The sequence below is a fragment of the Octopus bimaculoides genome, chromosome 11 (genome assembly GCF_046866305.1).
Source record: "Octopus bimaculoides isolate indiv1 chromosome 11, ASM4686630v1, whole genome shotgun sequence".
In the NCBI taxonomy this organism is placed as follows: domain Eukaryota; kingdom Metazoa; phylum Mollusca; class Cephalopoda; order Octopoda; family Octopodidae; genus Octopus; species Octopus bimaculoides.
In genome coordinates, this window is record NC_142938.1 from 52980004 (window position 1) to 53005225 (window position 25222).

Genomic DNA, 25222 nt, shown 5'->3' on the forward strand with positions numbered 1-25222 from the left:
GCAATAGCGAAAGAGGTAGTATGGAAGACGAGGATAAAAGGAATTAAGACAGGCAACTTTATCTCTGGCCACAATTTACGTTCATTTTTTACTTTTCATTTGAAAAGGAAAGTGTGGCTGGAGAGAAGATGTTTGTCGGAGTGTACGTTCCAAAAGAGATGGAAGCATGTTGCACGAGTGTTGTGCGTGCAAGGAACCGTGTGAATAGTCAGAAAAAAAAAAGAAAAGAAAAGGTGCCAGCGATAGATCGGGGCTTGTGGAGTCGGAGCGTGACCTGATCATCGCTTCATTTGTGTTGTCTAACGTACTGTTAATATCATTCGATTTTTTATATTTTATAAAATTTTTAAAGTCATATTTATGTAAACCATTCGCATTACTGATCCCAATCAGTTGTTTTGTACCATTCTATATTTGGCCCCCCTGTGGGCGATAAAGAAATTGGTATTTCGTCTGCCACTGCGTTCTGAGTTCAAATTCCGCCGAGGTCGACTTTGCCTTTCATCCTTTCGGGGTCGATAAATTAAGTACCAGTTACGTACTGGGGTCGATATAATCGACTTAATCCGTTTGTCTGTCCTTGTTTGTCCCCTCTGTGTGTAGCCCCTTGTGGGCAGTAAAGAAATAGGTATTTCGTCTGCCGCTACGTTCTGAGTTCAAATTCCGCCGAGGTCGACTTTGCTTTTCATCCTTTCGGGGTCGATGAAATAAGTACCAGTTACGCACTGGGGTCGATATAATCGACTTGATCCGTTTGTCTGTCCTTGTTTGTCCCCTCTGTGTGTAGCCCCTTGTGGGTAGTAAAGAAATAACACACACACATACACATACACACATTCATTGCCTTTCATTTGTGTGTATGTGTATCTATGCGTGCGCACGAGTGTGTCACTGTTGAAGTCACTCATTCTACTTGTTTATGTATATATTGGCTTCGTGGTACAGAGTGTTTGTAATCTGTGAATAAGGTGCAAGTTTCGAGTACTTGTTAACTTTTTTTCTCCTCGTCTTCTAATAGTAATTACCCAACTTTCTAGGCTCTTCTCACAGCTATCCTGCGTTCAAAAATTATACGGGTTTTTTCAATCATTTATTTACTTATTGTTAAAACAAGTATTTATTTATATATTTATTTGATATTTATTGTAAGTTACAATACGTAAATTGATTTTATTATTATTATTTTTTTAATTTTATTTTAGACCTGACGAATGACTATATTTTTGAATAGATTTAATTGTAGATCGATGTGATTATTAATCGAATTATTAATCGAAATGGTTTTATTAGTTATCTATTTGAAAATATAGTCACGAAACGTGCGTAGTCATTCTTATGCCATTTACTAATTATTCTTTTATGTACTTTATTGATTTTTAGAATAAGATTTTATGATATTTTTATTTTCTAGAGGGTGTGAATTACATTCTTCATTGAGTTATTTAATAGTGGTCCTTCCTACTCTAAATTATGTGTGTGTGTATGTGTGTGTGCGTGCGTGCATGCGTGTATTTATATTTATATTTATACATATAGAAATTTCAGGTATTGGAGCAAGGTCTGGAATCAAAGGTCCTTAGAGTTAATTTAGCGAAGACCAAAGTCCTATGTAAAAGAAAAAACAGACAAGTCACAGCTCCTTTTAGGGAGATGGCCCTGCTTGATATGTAGAAAAGGTGTTGGGAGAAACTCCGTACGGTGTACTTAGTGCGAGCTATCGACACACAAAAGGTGCAGAGGTTTCACTGGAATGTATAAAATATAAACTCTCTCAAATGTCAGGGACGATACTTAGAAGTAGTAGACAGTTTCCGTCACTTAGGTGACCAATTTAGCTGTGGAGGGAGTTGTTCCGAAAGCATAGCCGCTAGAATCAGAATGGGCTGGGCAAAGTTCAGAGAACTACTACCTCTGTTAGCAATGAAAGGCTTCTCCCTCAGAGTGAAAGGCAGACTGTATGATGTCTGTGTACGAACAGGTACGCCGCATGGCAGTGAAACATGGGCTGTGACTTCTAAGAACATGTGAAGACTTGAAAGAAATGAAGCAAGTATGCTCCGCTGGATGGGTAATGTCAATGTGCATATACAACAGGGTGTAAGTGATTTGGGAGAAAAACTCGGTATATGAGGCATTTCATGTAGTGTGCAAGAAAGAAAACTGTGCTGGTGCAGTCATGTAATGCGTATGAATGAAGACAGTTGCATCAAAAACTGCCGAGCTCTAATTATGGAGGGAATGCGTGGAAAAGGTTGACCCAGGAAGACATGAGACGGAGTAGTGAAACAGGATCTTCAAATGTTTGGCTTCGCAGAGGGGATGGCAGGGAACCCAAGACTTCTAGCAGTTCGCTGTGCTTGAGAAGACATATTAAGCCAAGTAAATAAGCAGTCGTCTTTTCCTACAAGTATGTTCCCTGCAATCCTCTTCAGCTGGGTGTTCATAATCTTGCAAGCTAGTGGGTGCGAGCGCTACATAAAAATCACACATACTGGTGCCAAATGGCTGCACTCGAGCCAGTGCCGTGTAAGAGCACCCAATACACATTGTACAGTAGTTAGTATAAGAAGGGGCATACAGCCATAGAAACCATGCCAAAACAAACTTGATCACCAGCCTTGGTCAAACGATCTAACCCATGCCAGAATGGATTCTATAAAATGTTTCATGTAGAAAATGTGTCATTTTTCATCATAAGAAAACATAAAGACAAAATACATGTAAATTTAAGCAATGATAAATTCTTGAAAATATGCTTACTGCCAAATAGGAGATGCCAGGAACAAAATATAACCAACAAATTCCTCATGATTGCAAAATATTCACAAATATTATGCTCTTTCCAAAAACCAGCTCAAGGTTTAAACTGGTCTTTTCTTGCCCTTATTTATATTATCAGCAAAACTATTACGTGGGACACCCACTCTCTCAGTACCGGCGTCAGTTCAGAGTACAGCTTACAAACAGAAGGGGACGCCAAATTGTTTTTGTCACATATATTGATAATAGGTTTAATCCCTATTATTTCTAATTTGCCACCTGACATTTAAGGTGAAATAACGAGGTATTTGTTATTTAATTATTCTTTCTTGTTCATTCTTATTGCTAAAGCTACAGAATCCATTCAATAAAGATTAGAAGCAATCTTAACAAATTACACTCCAAATGACTAAATACTATAATAGTAATAATCGGTATAGATTAAAATTAATAATAATTTATATTCTTTTCCTTTTAGTTTCTTAAATAATCTTCCACATATTCTTTCCATAAAATTCTCTCCAATCTCATAAATGTCTGAAAAATTGAAAACTAAGTCAAACTATCCATCTGATCAACCATATAACGAAAACAGCATATTTCTTTGCTTAAATTAATTACAATGAGCCAGGACAATTGCCTTATGACACAGGGCAGTTTCAAAAATGTATTACATTAAAAATTTTTTTCAGTGGCCACGTATTTCTTTTACGAATCCTCTACAATTTAAATATTATAACTAAACTGTTACTACTTGTTAGACATGTATTTGACTTAATTCAGTTAACTGCAACCTCTAACTTGTGTTCCACATTTTTAAAGTTATACAATGATTTTAAATGAAAATTTTGGAATTGGCACAAAGGGATAACAATGCTTCTTAATTATAGAGATAAACACACAAATTAACCATACTTCAAACAATAACCATCACTGGGCAGTTGTAATATTCCTATAAAGAATTCTAGATGAAAATAGAATCTAATTACTAAGGATCAAGAAAATTAAGATTAATAGAAACTTTTATGCATCATTTACTTCACCAAAGATTCTATTAAGTCTAGAATGAATAATAAAATGTTTAAAACTCTAATTTTAATATCTTAATAATACTAAAACTCTAGATGTTTGTTTGTACCCGAAATATCTCAGAAATAGTATAGTTTATCTTAATTTTTTTCATATTTATTTTGATACTTACTTGGCAGTTCAGTACAAATTTTTGTGATATTTGTACCTCTGTTTATTAATGAAAACGATTAAACACAAATTTTGTTAGTTATTTCTTTACGAAAAAAAAAACATGGTTTCCGTGACGTCAACACGCATACACACATGCAGAATACGCACCCATATAATGAATGTCATAGCGTGTGAATCAACACAAACACACATACGCTATCTGTGACATATACATACACAGTCTTCGCGCGCGCTCTCTCTCTCTATCACTCTCTAAGAAAAAACGTCGACTTTTTGACGTACACAGTATTTTAATCATTTAGAAATATTTTTAAATGAATGTAATTTCAAAAAGTAAGTATTTATATTGTAGCTTTCTTTAGACAGACAATATTTTAATGTTCTTTTTTTTTTTTTTTAATTATTTTCAAGTGAATACCACTACAAAAGTTTTTTTTTTTGGCATATTTAAAAAATATTTTGAAGTGAAAATGACTTTAAAAATACGATAAATATTTCGTAAAAGACCCGTTCGTAACCTCGATATGAAATAATTATTTTCCATAGGTTGTTTTCGAGTGCATTCAACTCAGCTCCAAAGATTTGGCTGCTGTTTCTAGCACACCCTGCTACCACGTAACAGCTATTTGCGATAAAGGACCCGAAATACCTGTTACGTGGTAACAGGGCGTGCAAGAAATAGCAGCCAAATCTTTCCTTTTCCGGGGAAAGAAACCATTTACGCATAGTTTCGGTGTCACATTCGTTGAAAGCATGCAAAATAACCTGGAAAAGAGAAAACTTTACGAAACAAAACTCCGTTGCTGAGAAACTCAGACTTTCTAGGTGATCCAGCGGGTCACGGTAGTCTATTATTTTCATAAAAACGGAACTTTTGTAATCCTTTCTTTAATGTGACTTACAGCAACTCTCTCTCTCTCATTCTTTGTGACATCTATTTTTGTTTCTATATTTTAACATTGTTAACTCCTTTCTCAGTTCTGGTCACTTTTTAAAAAATCCCAAATATGAAAACAATACAGATGCAGGTAAGAATATATTTACATGGTGTAAATAATTTTGAAATTTATAATTTTGCCTTTGAGCCTATCTTAACAACATATCAATGTGATTAAATTAATGTAAACTGCATAAGAATTCAAGACAGTTCAACCATAAAACATCTGAAGTTCTGTCTGATAAATTAGGTCCGTGCACCAAAACGAAGGCAAGGTTTCAAATACACTGTACCCTTCGCAGCGTTAGAACAGATACACATAAATCTACTCCAGGTCTATGTTTATCTGTTTCTTGATTATGATCACGTGGTCAAGTTTAGAATTTTTTGTAATTTTGTGCGATGTCCTTTCATTGATTTCAAATGACAATATATTTGGCACCTTAGTTACAATCCCCAATAATCAAGGCTGTCTGAATTATGTTAGATGTTGTAGAGGAAGATCACGTGATTAGTAATCTTAGAAATTTTTGTAGGTTCTCCACTACATCCATGTGTCAATGTGATATGTATACATACTTAGGTATATGCATACATACATACATACACAAACACGCACATACACACATACATATTGGGTTATCCCATAAATAATGCAGTTTTTCCATTGCATGAACTAAAAGTCGGAGGGGAGGGATAAACTACCTGCATCAACTTGCTATAAAAGCAGGTAGTAATTGTATCTTATCCTTATTCTTAGTGCAAGTTTTGAAGAGTGTGGTTTGATTTTAACAGTTATTTTTTCAAAGCTATAATGGAAGTGACAAAGGAGCAGATTCGGCATATTTTGCTTTATGAGTTCAATAAAAGCAACAACGCAACGGAAAGTGCGAGGAATATTAATGCAGTATATGGGGATCAGACAATAAGTGTAAGCCAGTGTCAATGGTGGTTCCAGAAATTCTGAGCAGGAAACTACAGCCTAGAAGACAAACCTCGTTCTGGAAGATTTTGTAGAGCTCGACGAGGACGCCCTGCAAAGTCTGGTAGAACAAAATTCCATCGTAACTGTTGAGGAACTAGTAGAGAAGCTTGGATTTGGTCATTCAACCATTAATCGACACCTGCATGCCATCGGAAAAGTCAGCAATTGGTTTAATGGGTTCCTCACAAGCTTTCCGAGTCTAATCGCGCGCAGAGCGAATGCGTGCTCTTCTTTGCTGTCACATCTCACGAATGAACCTCTTTTGCACCGAATGGTGACTGGTGACGAGAAATGTGTTCTCTATAAAAATGTCAAGCGCTGAGGACAGCGGGGAGGGAAAGAAAAAACACCGGCACCCCAAGCTACATAAGGTGTTTTAAAACACTTGACGCGTAATCACAGAGATGTGAGTTCGAGTCTCATGACTGGCTCGTAACGTATTTTTCTGCAATATATGGATAATTTATCCTGATCACGTTATTTATAGCATTATCACGCGTTTGAGAAATAAACCTGCTTCTGTTTTTATCAATATCTACGAGCTTTCCCATGGGTTAATTTTTTAAAGCAGACTTATATTAATTACTTATTTACAATTAATTAACAATGAATTAATTTACAATTAATTCATTTACTCTGAACATGCACGATTTCTTTTTAACCTAGAAATTTCTTTTTGATTCCAGGTTTCCTCGATTTTATACAACACAATATGGCGCTTCATTTATACCTTTTTTATTTTATTTTTATTTTCTACTCACTGTCCCAGTTACAATGCTTTTGAAAAACCGTTCAAATGTGTATGTGTCAATGTGAATTATATCATAATATACGTATAATCTAAATTTTTATTTCATTTTGAATCACAACTGCCCGACAAACGGGAATGTGAAATTCTGAGTAGCAGTTTTTTGTGATATTTTTATGATGTTTTTTGCAGCTTTGATAATAAAGCATATTACTCTACTTCCGGTATTGAAGTACCATTTTTTCCTCACTTCATTTCACATTTATGTACTTACTCTGGTGTACCCCGCTCCTTTTCAAGTAGGAAGAAGAAACAGCTAAAAAAAATGGAACTCTACCCATTGGATTTTTCTATAAAAAAAAAACATACCTATTCCGACGCAGAAGCAATACCTCAAAAGCCTAATTGAGAAAACAAGGGACTTTATCCGAAGAATGAGATAGCAGACACATTTCTTTGATATGAAAGAGCAACAGAATAACGTAAACAGATACGGACTTAAATCTACTAAAAGCTCACCACCTATCTCAGAATTAGAACTTTTTGAAAAAGGCCTTTTCGAACTCATTAGGATAAGATTTCGTAAAATCAGCAATTCGTTCCAGATAATTATGAACGAAAAAATTAGAAGCATAAAGAATTCAGATACAATTTTCGTGAAATCCGACAAAACAAAAAAAACTATAAGCGGCTGAAAAAGATCTTTACAAACGCAAACGACTTCTTTCTAATAGCATTACAGACACTTGTTAAAATGTTAACATTTATATAAAGAAGTGAATAACGAAGCAAGAAGGATCGCTACCTTTTTTAGAGTTACTGATAGGATAGAATACCTTCCTTCGTGTCAACCCTTTATTAATTACCCTTAAGGACCACTAAGCCAACTTTGGTAGAAATCCTAAATGTCGACTAATTAACCCAGCAAAAACAGAATTAGCTGTTATTAGCAAGAATATCTTAGATTCTATTCTAAACAAGTTAGATAGGGAATTAGATTTATGGATTTGGGGCAATGGTAAGTTCATTATAGATTATGGCATTAGCCATAAAAGTAACTGCAAATTTACACAGTTCGATATTATTGACTTTTATCCGTTAATATCCACGCCTCTACTTCTTAAGGCATTAGATTTCGCCAAACAATACGTTAGCATCGACAGTTCAGATATAGATATTATCAAGCATGCCAGGAAATCCCTCCTTTTTTTATGGCAATTCCACCTGGGTTAAAAAGAACGAGGACTCTTTATTGCCTTTATTTGATGTGCCGATGGGTGCGTACGACAGGGCGGAACTATGTATGCTTATAGGAGCATATATTTTACACAATCTGCATCTGGAATTCCCTTTTATAGATGCAGGATTATACAGGGATGACGGTCTCACAGTCACCCGTAATATGAACGGCCATGAGTAAGACAGACTCAGGAAGAATCCCATTACTTTCTTCCAAAGAATGGGCTTACGAATAACGAGAGGAACTAACCTAAAAATGTATACTTTTTGATATTAACGTAGATTTACAATTAGATAAATTTAAGCCTTACCGTAAGCCTAATGAAAACTATATTATATCAACAAAGAATCTAATCATCTACCTGTAATACTTAACCCTTAGAACCCGAAATGCCGTTTTTCCCCACTTTGTTTCACATTTATGTGCTTACTCTGGTGTACCCCGCTCCTTTTCAAGAAAGTTTGAGCGACTCTCCACAAGTAGGAAGAAGAAACAACTGAAAAAATGGAACTCTACCCATTGGATTTTTCTATATAAAAAAACATACTGTTTTCATTTTGTTCCACGCTATAAAAAAACATAACTACTTGAGCCACTTAGCAACCAATCAGTGAGCGTGTTATTTCGGATCTTCGGCATACATATTCTATCGTGGATTCCTTATTTCGTGCTTGAATTTTGCCGAGAATGTCTTCAAAACGTGTCAGTGCTGAAGAAGCACTAGCTCAGATTGAGTAATGATGAAGACGATATAGATGAGTCTGATTACAGTAACAAATGTGATTTTGGGCAAGAAACTAGCGAAGAACCACCCAGTGATTCCGACAGTGATCAAGGTGAACTTGTACATAGTGTAGACAATGCTGCAGTGCATGCCCAAATGCCGCAGGCTAATAGGAGCGGGGGCCGGAGTGGGGGCAGAGGCTTGACGGCAGTAGTAAACATGAATATTCCTGCTCCCTGGATACGAGATACGGCTGGTTTTGCAGCAAGACAGTTTAGTCCAAAACCAAACCACCCCACAGACCCAAAGGATATTCCACCTCATAGAAATGGAGAAAGTGGCCCCCTGGATTTCCTTTCCCTGTTCTGGGACATTTTGGTTAGAGAAAATAATAAGAATTCCGCATGTGTCAAAGCTGCTAAATCTAATAATTATGCTGCAAAAAATGATATGACGCGACAGTAAAAGAAACGAAGGCCTTCTTTGGCTGTAGAATTGTCATAGAGATGTTAGTTCATGAGGATAGGTATGTACAGCACTGGCGAACAAAAGGCAACTTTTGACACCAAACCACTCCACAGGCCCAAAGGATATTCCACAACTCCAGGATTTGGGTAGGTCATGGTAAGGGACAGGTTTTTAGCTATATGGTCAATGTTACACTGCGTTGCTGAGGATGATCCTAAGGTAAATAAGAAAGACAAAATATATAAGTCACGGCCAATTATTGATTATATCTTGCTAAGGATTCAAAAACATTTTGTACCTGAATGCGAGCTATCTTTAGATGAAGGCATGATTCTGACCAAAGACGCCTTATTCATAAAGCAATACATCAAAGACAAACCCTTCCGTTGGGGCTTGAAGACAGCTTTGATCGACAGGTCTTTCCCCAAAGTGTCTCACAAAAACTAACATGCAAATTTAAAAAGGGGCATCAGTGGTTCTGTTCAATGGGAACGTTGCAGCGATGGTATGGATGGGCAAACACCCCATATTTTTTGTTTCGTCAATTTATGTGGATTCACCTATGGCCTCAGTCACTAGGTATGAGCGTAATGAACACAGAAAGGTACCTGTCCCCTGTCCCATGGCAGTGAAGAGTTACAATAACTTCATGGGAGGAACAGACAAAAACGATCAAATGACACACCTGCAAAAGTGTCGACGCCGTTACAAACGGCCTCGCTGATTAGTGATGAACTTCTTTATGTGGACATCATATAATGCCTATGTTTTTCAGGGATTTTATAAGTCCCATGTCCAGCCTAACAAAAGAACCTTAACATTCCTTGCTTTCTTGGATAAGCTTTGTCATGAACTAATCGGTGATGTGAGGGTCAGTACCCAAGTGGGACATGATCATCCAGCAACTGCAGAGGATCGTTTGATTGATGTTAGATTGCACAAGGTGGAACAAGTTGAACATGCAACTACAAACAATCGTTGTGTTGTGTACATGGCGGGCTAAGAGTGCAAATCCTAATGCTTAATATAAGGACTTGCCAAAACTGTCAAAGTCTATTTTCTGATGTAACCACTGCAAAATTTTCCTTTGTATTGGGAAACCAGGATCAAACTGCTGGTACAATTGTGCCAATCGTACCAGCAGTTTGATCACACCAGCATACATCACAAGATCAACACCATTCCTGGACGTCCTGACGCATGCCCGTCTAATAGAATCTGTGCCGCAGCCGATTCATTGTTTCCTTTACCCCCAAATGTCCACTTGTAATTTGGTTATGTGCTTCTTCCAGCAGCTCAGGTCTCATCTTCTTGCGTATAACCAACTGCCAATACTTATTAAGGCCATCAGGTGTCTCCCATCGCCTCTCAAGCAGCCCATCGTTCAGACAAAGAAGGTCCCACTGGCTCCAATAGCTCTTAGTTTCAGGGTTGGACCTCAATACCTCTTCCCAAGATGGTCTCGCTGCTTTCTGCTGCAGCTACTCTACCACTGGTCTTAAGTCGGAATCTGCAGAAGATCTAGACCTTTGTTGCATGGACCTGGTGGAGCACCATATCGACACGGGAGATCATCGCTCTATCAAACAGCCAGCTCAGAGGATGGCCTCACTTCAGCGACGGGAAATGGAGAAAATAAAGTCAGATACATTTTGAATGAACCTTGTATATATATATATATATATATATATACATACATATATATATATATACATACATATGTATTAGTCTTAGATGTCTTTACATTCATCGTAATTTGAATTTATACATATGTATGTATGTAGGTATGTATGTGTGTCTCTTTTATTCTTTTAATAATTATAAATTTTCACCTGAGGAGGGAGCTGGTTTCCAATGAAGATACAAGGCTTCATTTTTGAGATGTAGTTAACAAAGAAAAATTTATATTTAGAGAAGAGTCTTGCATATTTTACCATTCCAAACGTATGAATTAGCTGGTAGATTTCTCTTTCTGAAAATCCCAGTTTATGTATGTATGTGTGTGTGTGTGTGTGTGTATGTGTGTGTGTGTATGTATGTATGTGACTATGAATGTATGCATGCATGTATGTACATATGTATGTATATGTGTGTGTGTGTGTATGTATGTATATGAATAGACACACACACATACATAAGGAGAGAGTGAGAGAGAGATTTGTAAAAGCCTGCAAGCATTACAAATGTAGAAAGAAAAAACTCAGAAGAAAGAAAACTCTTTTAAGAATTGTTCCACAAAATCCATCAACTGACCGATTTAGTGAATCTTGAAAGAATTTGCAATAATTATTAAAATAAGAATTTGTAAAAGGAGAGTATTTGGAAATAATTAAGATTCAAATTATGCTTATTTTCCATTTGTGTTTTCACAAAAAATTAAAATTATAATTATTTGCAAATGCAAACAATTATTAAGCAATTATTGATTAAATTGTAAATTAAAGAAAATATCATTTATTATTGAAACCAGTATATAAATATCTAGTTATATTTCTAATGCTCATAATACTCATCATAATATTCATTATAATACTCATCACACATCCATGTGTGAACCATATTTTCCATATCTGACTCTCCAATAAAATATGGATCACAGCCATAAGTAACACGTATGCTAACATTCTCTAAATTTTCAGTAGATTCTGGAGATAATTTGACAAAGAAATTATGTCCATCTGGCTTTCCCAAATTCAGTTCTGATGTGCCTTCAGCTAACAATGTAACTGGGTCTGAACCATCCCCCTCTGTTAGCATATTGCTCTTTGATACCTTAATATGAACTTCGCCACACATACTAGTGGCAGTAATTGTAATATTCCCAGCCCAGCTTGGATAAACAAAATCAAAGACTGGGTTTGCTTTCTCTGACACTGTAATACCTGAGACTGTTTTGTTAAATGGCAATCCTCGAATATGTTTCTCTACATTGCATGGTTTAATTCCCACAAGCCCATAGGATTTAATAAAGGGGGTTAGATCTTTCCCAAGATCGTAGGCAACCTTCAACACATCACAAGCCCCAGAAGTGAAATCTGAATGAGGATGCCAATATATTTTATTGGCAATAAGGAAAACTTGGTAAGCTTCCTTGATATCCATTTTTAAATTGTGTACAATGTAGTAAAAAATAAAATTATAAATCCCACTTCCATGATGAGGATCCATTTCTTGATTGAATTTATCTACACGACTTATAGACACTTTGTCTAAGGACGGGTTTGCCAAAGATCTCAATGCTTTATCAACTTTCATGATGTTGAAGCCAATTAACCAATCATTTTTATCTATATAAGCTTCAGTGACTTCTCCTGTTATATCAGAAAAAGCTTCATTGATAGATCCAGACTCATTAAAGTAAAGCAATCCAGAGTGTTGTTCTGTGAAGCCATGCGCAAGTTCATGCCCAACAATATCAGCATCTGTTAAAGGATAAATGCGTGTATGGCCATCACCAAATGTGCAATATTCCCCATCCCAAAATGCATCTTCATAATATTTTCCATAATGAACACGCAATATAGCTTGTTTATTTAGTATTGAAATATTATACCATTCCTGAAACATCTGAGACGCCATACTGCCATAATAGAAAGCATCAAGTGCAGGAGATATAGCTCCATTGGCACTATCATTAAAACCAACGTCACAAACATAAGACATAGGATCTGTATTATTAGAGACTTCATCATAACTGTTTTGCATGTCCATAACCTTTACATAATTATTTTCAAGGAAACACATTTCACCAATTTGAGTTACAAAAGCTTTGAATTTTTTGTCACTAAATTTGTATATTCCTGATTTTTCATTACCGCCGGAACCAGTCAGTACTCTGGAAATGGTATCTAAATTGTTATATTTCAACAGTATTTCTCCAGTGTTACCATCAATGACAAATGTAGGCCGTTTGATAACTTCCTTATTTTCTATTCGATAATTAATATAGTATGCTAATCGAGGTTTGTCCTTTTCATCCATGAAAATCATAATTTCATATTCTGGCTGGATACTATTTGCATAAATCTCGTCTCCCTCTGCTTTAAAAGCAATATCAAAGACATCTGATTTTGAAAGTTTTGGTTTTACATTTGTAATTTCATCTTCAATTCCTTGAATAAATGTTCCTGTTGCATCACCAGTCAAATGTCCATCTTTATCTTCTGTAACAGTTAATGAAGCATCAAAAACAGGGACACCTAAGAACTTCTCTTGTAAGCGTAAAACTTCTGTGCCTTCAGCTGTTTTGATACGGTTTGACTCTTCAACTTCTTCATACTCTTTCAAACCAAGAAGATCTCTGACTGTTACTTCAGCTTTATCTAAATGACGCCGCTGAAACGGAGCTGAGGGATGATAAATCATCCTCCTTGCTCTTTCATGAGCATCAACACGATAAGCTGCATCAGATGTCTTTATCAGTAACAAACCTAAAAAATGAAAACATTGCAATTATTAATAACAGAAACTCAGGTTATATTCAATGTTATGTTTTTGTTTTTAAATGCAACTCCAACATTGCTACTTCATATGTTTCTTCAAGTGATTCAATGACTTATTACCAACAAACCTAAAAAATGAAAACATTGCAATTATTAATAACAGAAACATTAGGATTTTTTCTTGAAGACGGAGACTTAATTTTTGACAATACATTAATACATAGTAAATAAACATCCGGGAGAGGCCTATATTTATTTTTAAAAAACTGAATTAATTAACAATTCACATTAATACAAATATGAACTTATAATTTAAAATATATAGCTCATTGAAGAAATACATCAGTATCAAGAAATTCATCCAAATAGAAATTCAATGGGTTTCTGCAGTTAATTTAATGTTTGGTGAAATAGGGAGGTGATTTGTTAGATGGAGTAATTTTTAAGTGAATGGATGTGGGGATCCTTTTAGTAAAACAACAACCAATATCGGGAATTCAAAACAAAATGACATTTATGCTTTATTTCAATATTCATATAAATTCTGCTTCGTACCAAACATTATATTGTATAACATAATTCTTTTTTTTTTGACTAAATAATCTGCAATAGGAAAAAGATCAACTGTTGATGGATAGGAGGTGATGACTGATGTTTTTTTAATAATAGCTTTGCTTTTTTTTCTTAATATATTTGAGTTCATAATTTTGCCTTTCGAAGTTTATCTGACAACCTTCAGAAAAAGAGAGGCGGGGAACAGAGACAGACAGACAGAGATAGAGAGCATTACTGACCTCAATAATGTGCAATTTGTTGTATATGGATTTCACATTCATATTTTCAAACTTTTAAATATCATTGAAGCTTTAATCCATTCTCTAAGAATATCCTTCTCTTTTGTATCTCATAATTTCCATTGATTTTTATATAATTAATTTATTTCAATGAACAAATACATCAGAAACAAATTGTTTCACAATTATTTCAAAAGAATGAATACAAGACAAGTTAACAATTCTAAACGCATTACAAATATTTGCTATAAAGATGGTTTTAGTTCCTGCAATGAGGAGGGAACCAGGCTTCCGGAGTTCTGCGATGCAAATGATCTTATGGTTTGTAATACTAACTTCAGGAAACCTGCCAGCCACCTATTCACCTACCGATCTGGTGAACACACTAGTCAAATTGATTACATCCTCGCCAGGAAACAGGAAAGATGGCTACTTATAAATGCCAAAACCTTCCCAAGTGAAGAATGCACCCCACAACATAGATTAGTAGTTAGTGGCTTCAGGATCAGGGCTAAATGGATGCCCAGAAGATGGCCAGCATGGGGAAGAAGGGTCTGGAAGCTTAAGTGTCCTGTGAATGGGCAGAAATTTAGAGATGTATTACTTGAAGCTTTTGACAAAACAGAGGGGAATATAGTATCATTTGATGTGGAAGACAGCTAGAGGTTTCTACAGGACAACCTGTTGAGGGCTACTGACCAGATATTTGGATGGCGCAAAGTCCCCTCTCGACCCAAGGTAACGGGGTGGTGGAGCAATATAGTTGACAGGGCCATTAGGGAGGAGAAATAGGCATGGAAGGACTGGAAGAACGATGGTAGCAGGGAATTGTATCAGATTCCCAAAAGGGAAGCTAGGAGACAGGTTCGCTTAGCCGGAGAGGAAGCAGATAAGAAAAAATTTGCCAATGTTCTGCATTGTGAGGACCAAAGACTTGAGGAGTTTCATGTTGCAAGACTGTGTGAGAGAGAATTGTGATGTCATAGGAGAGAAATGTGTCCGCATGGATGATGGCTCACTTGTATTTAATGAGGCTGCAAGGAGAGAGACTTGGAGACACCACTATGAAAGTTTGCTAAATGAAGAGAATGAATGAGAGAAAGAGAGTCTGCCGAATGTTGACCCAACAGAGAGAGCTATCCGAATTGACAGTACCTTAGTAGTTACCAGAATACTAAGCTATCCGAATTGACAGTACCTTAGTAGTTAAAGCAATTAAGGGTATGAAGACAGGGAAAGCTCCCGGCCCATCAGGAATCACCACAAAGATGCTTAAAATATCTGGCAGTGTTGGCTATAGTCTAGTTGTCCGTATAGTCAATCAGGTGATACATGAAGGAGTCATACCCAATGACTGGTGTAGCAGCACTATAGTCAACTGCTACAAAGGTAAAGCTGACGCTTTAGATACAAATAATTACAGAGGTATCGAGTTGTTGGATTAGGTAATGAAGATCACGGAGAGGGTCATAGCCCAAATAATTAGGGAGAGAGTCAGTCTAGAGGAGATACAGTTTGGGTTCATGCCAGGGAAAAGCACCACTGATGCTATATTTCTGGTAAAACAGCTGCAAGAGAAATACCTAGCCAAAGATAAACCTCTGTACCTGGCTTTCATTGACATGGAGAAAGCCTTCGACAGGGTCCCCTGATCCCTTGTCTGGTGCTAATTGCGGAAACTAGGGATAGATGAGTTGTTAGTGAGAGCTGTATGAGCCATGTACAGGAACGCTGTCAGTAAGGTAAGGGTTGGCAACAAGAACAGTGAAGAATTCCGGGTAGGGGTAGAGGTCCACCAAGGATCAGTCCTCAGCCCCCTCTTATTCATCATAGTCCTCCAGGCATAACAAAGGAATTCAAGAGAGGATGCCCCTGGGAGCTTCTCTATGCTGATAACCTTGCTCTAATAGCTGAATCACTATCAGAACTAGAGAAGTTTCAGGTGTGGGAGCAAGGTCTAAAATCAAAGGGCCTTAGAGTCAATCTAGCAAAAACCGAAGTCTTAATAAGTAGGAAGGCAGACAAACCACAAATCCCTTCAGGTAGATGGCTCTGTTCGATCTGTAGAAAAGGCATAGGTAGAAACTCCATAAGATGTACATGGTGTAAGCTATGGACACATAAGAGGTTCAGCAATATCTAAGGAAGGTTAACTGGGAAGATGGTTTTTGTGTGTGGCAAATGCTCAGAGGCAATAAACACTGAAAATGTGCAGAAAACAGCTTCCATCACATTCCAAGGAGAAAAACTGTAAGTAGTTGATAGCTTCCGCTACCTAGGTGACCAAGTCAGTAGCTGGGATGGCTGCACTGAGAGTGTAGCTGCTAGAACAAGAATAGCCTGGGCAAAGTTCAGAGAGCTCCTACCTCTGCTGGTGACAAAGGGTTTCTTCATCAGAGCAAAAGTAGACTGATTGGCATATGTGTGTTAACAGCCATGCTACATGACAGTAAAACATGGGCCATGACTGCTGAGGACATGCGTAAGTTTGCAAGAAATGAAGCATGTATGCACACTGACTTTACACATGTAAAGTCAGTGTGAATACATGACAGAGTGTAAGCGTCCTGAGAGAAAAGTTGGACATAATAAGCATCAGATGTGGTGTGCAAGAGAGACGACTACACTGGTATGGTCATGTGTTGCGTATGGATGAGGACAGCTGTGTGAAAAAGTGTCATACCCTAACAGTAGAGGGAACCTGTGGAAGTCAGTGTGCTCATGGCTAGGTATGGTCATAAATATTGTCAAGATTTTAGGAGTAGTAAATTGGGTATCTGTCTATAAAGGAGGCTGGGTAGGGGAAGACTCCAAATCATGATGTTAATGATTCCATTATTTAATTAAATAGAGCCGCTTGAAACAGTCATACTGCATCACTTCTTGATATCCTAATATATATATATATATATATATATATATATATATATATATATAAGTAGTTTATTCTATGTCTGGTCATAGAGTGACCAATAGTTTTGCATCCGCAAAGGCCTTAGCCTTGTGAACCTCTCACCAGACTTTAAAGCCAAAGACAAATGTAAATCTTCACCTCAGGGAGGCAGAAATCCGTTAGGTCATTCAGTCAATTAGTCATCAAAGAATAAATAGTTCAGAGTCAGTGAAGACAGGTTATCTCCCTTAGACCTGTTTATTGTGGGCCAAAAGAGGGGAAACAAAAGATATATCTCATGGACTGCTTATGGATTGTAAGGGTCCTTTATTGTTCCCCACTCTTTTGTCCCACCAAAAACTGGTCAAAGGAGATAACCCATCCTCACTGACCATAAACTGTTTATTCTTTAATGACTAATTGACCAAATGATTATAACAGATTTCTACCTCCCAGTGGTGAAGTGTTACACTTGTCTTTGGCTTTATACTTTGACGAGATGTTCATGAGGCTTAGACTTTTGTGAATGCAAAACCATTGGTCAATCTATGACCAGATGTAAAATTAATTACTTATAAATACATTACTGCTCTATGCTTTAGAATGTGCTTCTTTTTTTGATATATGATACATTGACAATATATATATATATATATATATATATATATATATATATATTTGTTTTGGAAGATTTTTTATGTGAAATCGTGTGTTGAAACAGATGTTGTTGTACTTGGGGATGGTCATATTGCCAGTTTAGCCAATAAAAACACACGCACTGTATATTTGGTGTTAATTTTTTTTTTTTCAGCTTTATATTACATTAATCTTAATCTTAATCTTATTTCGGCCAGAGTTCTTTCGTCACACTTCTGTGACCTCATCAGTGGTCCTTTGTTTCCTTCTTTCTTATGTGTGTCTCACCTTGCTAACTATCAGCCATTTTGTATTTTGTATTCCTATTGTATGTGTCTACGCATGCGTGTCCTTCAATGTGTCTGTGTCTTTTGTAAGTGCATGTGTGTATGGGGAGTGTCTGTATCACCTATATTCTCTGTTAATACGTGTTCATTTGTATTAGTTTTTATTTATTTATATGTTCATGTGTGTGTGTGTGTGTGTGTTTTTTTTTTGTTTTTTTTTAATGTGTTTAATTAAATTTTGTTAACGTATGTAGTATTTAATTCCATTTGTTTATCTATGTATTGTATTATACTTTGTTCCTATTATTGGTTTATGGGTAACATGTTGTCACATGCTGTGGTTTGTTAGTGGCGTATGTTAGTGTTCCATTCTAGTTTCCTATTCAGGCTAGGTTTCCCTTCTATTATGTGTGTAGCTTCAGTAATTTGTCTAAGTGCTGCATCACTGCTATGTGTAGATAAGATTTTAATTTCTATGTTGTTGATTGAGCCTCTATGTTCTTGCTCAGCGTGCTGGTACAGAACTGATGAGTTCTTCCCTTCCTTAAGTTCCCTCCAATGTTCGTTTGCCCGCTCCCCTATACTCCTTGCTGTTTCGCCTACATATGTCGTTGTCTTATTTCTGCATCGTCCCTCTGTACATCTTATACTATAGACCACATTTCTGGTTTTGCAGTTCGTTTGTGGGCTAAATCTACATACGATACAGTTCCTATCAGTGCAGGGGGTTCTACTGAAAGGGTATGTTCTACTGATAAGGGATTTGATAGGGTTGCCTGGCCTTTCAACAACCTTAATTCTTAGCTTAAGTTTGTCTAGGGCCCTTCTAAAGCGGTACGCCAGTTCGCCTCTAGGGGTGGTGTCGACGAACATGACGCTTTGGTACTTGTGGCTATTGTACCATGAGCTTGCCTTCCCTATTTTCTTCTTAGTTCTTTCTATGGTGTTCCATGATTTGCTCCTATAGAGTGGGCAAATCCCATTCCTATCGTTGCGTTTGATTGTTTCAAACTTCTTCATAGCTCCTTTGTAAACCCTGATCCTTTCTTTATGGCTGTAACCCGAGAACTGCATGCGGTGGACGAAATGTTGTATATGTCTCTTTAATTCTGTAGGGTCGCACATGCAGGAGACATTTCGCATTACTCTGACGAGGTCTGCCATCAATATGTTGAATTTGGCATTGTCCGCAATAGCCGAGTTCCGGTGGGTCAGGTACTTGGAGGCCATAGGTTTTGTATAGTGTGAATGGAGGATTCTGGTTTTATTGTTCTTAGTTTCTAGCCAGAGTTCAGTATCTAATACAGGTAATCTATGGTTAGGGTGTTTAGTAGGGTAGTCTATCGTAACTCTAATACTCTGGTGGATGGAGTTAGCTATTTGCTGGATGCTCTCCATAGTCTTAGTTTCTATTTCTATTTCAGGGGTACTCTCTTGTGGGGGTGTCTTTACCACTAAGTTGATATCATCGACATATCGAGAGTACACATTCACGAGTATGGAGTTCTGTGTCAGGCGTTCCTTAAGCCTTCTGTCCCACCATACCATGAAAAGATTGGCCACATCACCGGCGATACTAACCCCGATGGCTACCCCCTCGTCCTGGGCGTATAATTTGTTGTTAAATTTAAAGGTGTGGCCTTTTAGGGTGACCTTTATACTAGTTCCTAGTGCATGTGCGATCATTTTCTTTACCTGGTGGATATTAGTGGGGGTCCGTATGGCTCTGGTCCATCCACTCCATCTCTCTATAGGGGTCTTCCTAGCCATAGAGGTAATTGTGGGTGGTCTACCTCTTAGACGTCTACTAGGGCAGAAATCTCTAAGGTCGTATCTATCTAGATATGCATCGTCATATGTCAATCTAAGTAGGAGGCCCAGTTCTTCTGTGTTGACTTTTTGGAACTCTACTTCGCTCTCGTTGATCATTTCCACGCACTTTTCCACTGCAAAGTCCACGTCGATAGATGGGTATAGTGATACCACATCCATGCTACCCACTATACACCCTGTCAGGTTGCAAGTGTTGTTGCAGTCGTTGATCCTGCTGAGGAGATCTTCCGTGCTGTCACAGACATCAGGTGACATCTGGATTATGGGGCGTATGATCATTGAGAGGAAGTAGGAGATCCTGTAGTTACTAGCGACATTCGCTCCACAGACTGGTCTTGTTGGTGGTCCCACTACAGGATTAGTTGTTACTTTGGAAAAGTGCGTGGAAATGATCAATGAGAGCGAAGTAGAGTTCCAAAAAGTCAACACAGAAGAACTGGGCCTCCTACTTAGATTGACATATGACGATGCATATCTAGATAGATACGACCTTAGAGATTTCTGCCCTAGTAGACGTCTAAGAGGTAGACCACCCACAATTACCTCTATGGCTAGGAAGACCCCTATAGAGAGATGGAGTGGATGGACCAGAGCCATACGGACCCCCACTAATATCCACCAGGTAAAGAAAATGATCGCACATGCACTAGGAGCTAGTATAAAGGTCACCCTAAAAGGCCACACCTTTAAATTTAACAACAAATTATACGCCCAGGACGAGGGGCAGCCATCGGGGTTAGTATCGCCGGTGATGTGGCCAATCTTTTCATGGTATGGTGGGACAGAAGGCTTAAGGAACGCCTGACACAGAACTCCATACTCGTGAATGTGTACTCTCGATATGTCGATGATATCAACTTAGTGGTAAAGACACCCCCACAAGAGAGTACCCCTGAAATAGAAATAGAAACTAAGACTATGGAGAGCATCCAGCAAATAGCTAACTCCATCCACCAGAGTATTAGAGTTACGATAGACTACCCTACTAAACACCCTAACCATAGATTACCTGTATTAGATACTGAACTCTGGCTAGAAACTAAGAACAATAAAACCAGAATCCTCCATTCACACTATACAAAACCTATGGCCTCCAAGTACTTGACCCACCGGAACTCGGCTATTGCGGACAATGCCAAATTCAACATATTGATGGCAGACCTCGTCAGAGTAATGCGAAATGTCTCCTGCATGTGCGACCCTACAGAATTAAAGAGACATATACAACATTTCGTCCACCGCATGCAGTTCTCGGGTTACAGCCATAAAGAAAGGATCAGGGTTTACAAAGGAGCTATGAAGAAGTTTGAAACAATCAAACGCAACGATAGGAATGGGATTTGCCCACTCTATAGGAGCAAATCATGGAACACCATAGAAAGAACTAAGAAGAAAATAGGGAAGGCAAGCTCATGGTACAATAGCCACAAGTACCAAAGCGTCATGTTCGTCGACACCACCCCTAGAGGCGAACTGGCATACCGCTTTAGAAGGGCCCTAGACAAACTTAAGCTAAGAATTAAGGTTGTTGAAAGGCCAGGCAACCCTATCAAATCCCTTATCAGTAGAACATACCCTTTCAGTAGAACCCCTTGCACTGATAGGAACTGTATCGTATGTAGATTTAGCCCACAAACGAACTGCAAAACCAGAAATGTGGTCTATAGTATAAGATGTACAGAGGGACGATGCAGAAATAAGACAACGACATATGTAGGCGAAACAGCAAGGAGTATAGGGGAGCGGGCAAACGAACATTGGAGGGAACTTAAGGAAGGGAAGAACTCATCAGTTCTGTACCAGCACGCTGAGCAAGAACATAGAGGCTCAATCAACAACATAGAAATTAAAATCTTATCTACACATAGCAGTGATGCAGCACTTAGACAAATTACTGAAGCTACACACATAATAGAAGGGAAACCTAGCCTGAATAGGAAACTAGAATGGAACACTAACATACGCCACTAACAAACCACAGCATGTGACAACATGTTACCCATAAACCAATAATAGGAACAAAGTATAATACAATACATAGATAAACAAATGGAATTAAATACTACATACGTTAACAAAATTTAATTAAACACATTAAAAAAAAACAAAAAAAAAACACACACACACACACACACATGAACATATAAATAAATAAAAACTAATACAAATGAACACGTATTAACAGAGAATATAGGTGATACAGACACTCCCCATACACACATGCACTTACAAAAGACACAGACACATTGAAGGACACGCATGCATAGACACATACAATAGGAATACAAAATACAAAATGGCTGATAGTTAGCAAGGTGAGACACACATAAGAAAGAAGGAAACAAAGGACCACTGATGAGGTCACAGAAGTGTGACGAAAGAACTCTGGCCGAAATAAGATTAAGATTAAGATTAATGTAATATAAAGCTGAAAAAAAAAAAATTAACACCAAATATACAGTGCGTGTGTTTTTATTGGCTAAACTGGCAATATGACCATCCCCAAGTACAACAATATATATATATATATATCATAATCATCATCATTTAGTGTTACATCTGTTTTCCATGCAGGCATGAGTTGGATTGTTCAACATAATCCAACAACCCAGAGGGCTGCATCAACCTCCAATGTCTGCTTTAACGTGGTATCTACATGCTAGATGCTCTACCATTTCACAAAATGTACTGGATGTTTGTTTTTTTCTTGTTTTTTTTGTTTTTTGTGGAACTAACATAAGTAAGATTGCCAAATAACTTTCAAGACAAGACCCCACAAATGAGTCAAGATATAGAATTGAGGGAGGTGATTTTATACCATGCTATAGAGGTGATGCATAGCTATGAGCATGGTGATATGTCAGGGCATACTTCAAGATGGAAGAAAGTGCATATAAGAGAGAACAGGGACAGAGAATAGAGAATTGGTGACAGGGTAGATTTATGAGAGTGTGAAAGTAGAGTGGAGATGGTTAGCGATGGGGTTAGAGAGAAATACAGGGCGTGGTGAATATGTGCAGAGGTGTGGTTAATGTTGAATCTCAATTTGGTGGGAAGATAAAGGAAAATAGAAATGGGTTAGTGAGAACATACAGGAGTGCTGGTGGAGAGCAACAGTATAATAAAACCATAGTTAAATGAGAAATAGAGAATTGATATGAAGTGAAGGGGTAAGACAGGAATGCACTGTCATAGAGATGAAGGTCCAATGTTTGCAGGGTCAAATATAGTGAGTGAGAAACAAAGGCATTGGGTAGTCCTTTTATACTGGATATCGGATGAGTGTTCAGGGTAAAAAAAAAGGGCAGTCAATAGAAAATAAAGTAGGAAGGGATTCTACAAAATGTTTCATGTAGAAATGTGTCATTTGTTATCATAAGAAAATATTAAGATAAAATACATGTAAATTTCAACAATGAAGAATTCTTGAAAATATACTTACTGCCAAATAGGAGATGCCAGGAATAAAATATAATCAACAAATGCCTCATGATTGCATAATATTCACAAATGTGTTCTTTCCAAAACACCAGCTCAAGGTTTAACCCAATACTTTCTGAATTTCATTTATATTGTCAACATGACTACTATGAGAGCCACCCACCTTTTCAGTACACACATCAGTTCAGGATACAGCTTACAAATAGATGGGGACACCAAATACTTGTTTTTGTTACATATGTCAATAATAGGCTCATTTAGTCCCTGTTATTTCTAAATTACTACTTGACATTTAAGGAGAAATAAAGAGGTACTTATTTATTCAATTATTCTATCTCGGTAATTCTTATTGCTAAAACAACAGAATCCATTCAATAAAGATTAGAAGCAATCTTAATAGGTTACACTCCAAATCACTAAATATTATAATAGTAATAATCAGCATAGATCAAAATTTATAATAACTTATACTCTTTACCACTCTGTATCATTTTAGTTTCTGAAATAGTTTTCCACTCATTCTTTTTGTAAAATTTTCAACAATCTCATAAATATCTGAAAAAGTTAATCAATAACTGGATCATAAAGCAGATACAGCATGTTTCTTTGCTTAAATTAATTATTACAAGCCAAGACAATTGTCTTCTGACAAAGGTCAGTTTCAAAAATTTATTGCATTTAAAATTTTTTTCAATGGCCAAGTATTTCTTTTATGAATCCTCTACAATTTAAATGCTATAACTAAACTGTTACTACTTGTAAAACACGTTTGACTTAAGTCAGTTAACTGCATTCTTTAATTTGTGTTCCACATTTCAAGTTATTCAATGATTTTAAATGATAATTTTGGAACTGGCACAAAGGAATAACAATGCTTCTCGTTATTTGATAGGTTTTTTAATAAAGATAAACACACAAATTAACCATACTCAAACAGTAACCATTATTGGGTTAGTTATGAAAAAATACAAAAAATGGTTATTAAGGCATTATTAAATATGAAAAAAACACCTCAATAAACATTTTATGTCTTTTAGACTTTGGCATAAAGCCAACAGTACTTCATGATCTATGAAAATCTGGGAACTCAAGGATAGTAATTGTGAATTTAGCCTAAAATGGAATATAGTCCATAGAGCTCAGCCATGCAAAGATAGCCAATATGGAGGTGAATTACGAAATTTACGAAATATTCAAATATAAGAATAAGCAAAACCTAATTAATAATAAATTAGACCTTAGAGTATCTTGTGTACATAGGATTACCCATACCTTCAAATACTTTAGAAGCAAATAACAATCTGTATATCATACAATGATTTGGCAGCATAAGTTATCCAGGATGTCATATTATTCATAGCATATCCTCTATTATCTAGAAATATATGTAGTATTGCTTTCTAATAACCCTTAACCACTTTAATCTGCAATCCTTCAATATCTATATTACATATATTCCCCTTTGGTATTGGGATTTTCTTTCCTTATAATTATAATATACTAGCAGAGGCACCCGGCGTTGCTCGGGAATGAAATTGTTGCTAATATACTTGAAGAAAAAAAGGCAAAATATGCTGTATAGAAATTTGAGGACATTCTGTAGATGGACTCTCAGATGAATGATGGCTGGGCGCCTCTCATGAATGGGGAAAATTGAAGATGTGTCAAAAAGCCTCATTGGTACTTGGAAACTTTTACGAAAATTAAAATGGGGATCGTTGCCAGTGCCCCTGGACTGGCTCTTGTGCGGGTGGCACATAAAATACACCATTTCGAGCGTGGCCGTTGCCAGTACCGCCTGACTGGCCTTCGTGCGGGTGACACGTAAAAG

General features: G+C 37.0%; 1 protein-coding gene and 1 long non-coding RNA gene across 2 annotated transcripts; one reads left to right on the top strand and one right to left on the bottom strand.

Moving 5' to 3' along the window:
- Positions 1-4657: 4657 nt before the first annotated feature.
- Positions 4658-6845, top strand: LOC149133334 (uncharacterized). The gene is made up of 2 exons (XR_016243671.1): positions 4658-4991; positions 6572-6845. It is a non-coding gene; the product is annotated as an uncharacterized LOC149133334 (long non-coding RNA).
- A 4656-nt stretch (positions 6846-11501) lies between these two features.
- Positions 11502-23615, bottom strand: LOC106873912 (uncharacterized). The gene is made up of 2 exons (XM_089360015.1): positions 23393-23615; positions 11502-13495 (listed from the first exon to the last, which is right to left on the bottom strand). Exons 1-2 carry the CDS (start codon positions 23439-23441, stop codon positions 11559-11561), a joined length of 1986 nt encoding a protein of 661 aa, XP_089216141.1. The 5' UTR covers positions 23442-23615; the 3' UTR covers positions 11502-11558.
- Between the last annotated feature and the right edge of the window lie 1607 nt (positions 23616-25222).

Bases quoted from the DNA above. Each gene is read 5' to 3' on its own strand.
- LOC106873912 (XM_089360015.1), bottom strand. From the start codon at position 23,441: ATGAGGCATTTGTTGATTATATTTTATTCCTGGCATCTCCTATTTGGC. The intron at 13,496-23,392 runs GTAAGTATATTT...TTCATTTTTTAG, and splicing joins CTGGCATCTCCTATTTGGCA to GTTTGTTACTGATAAAGACA.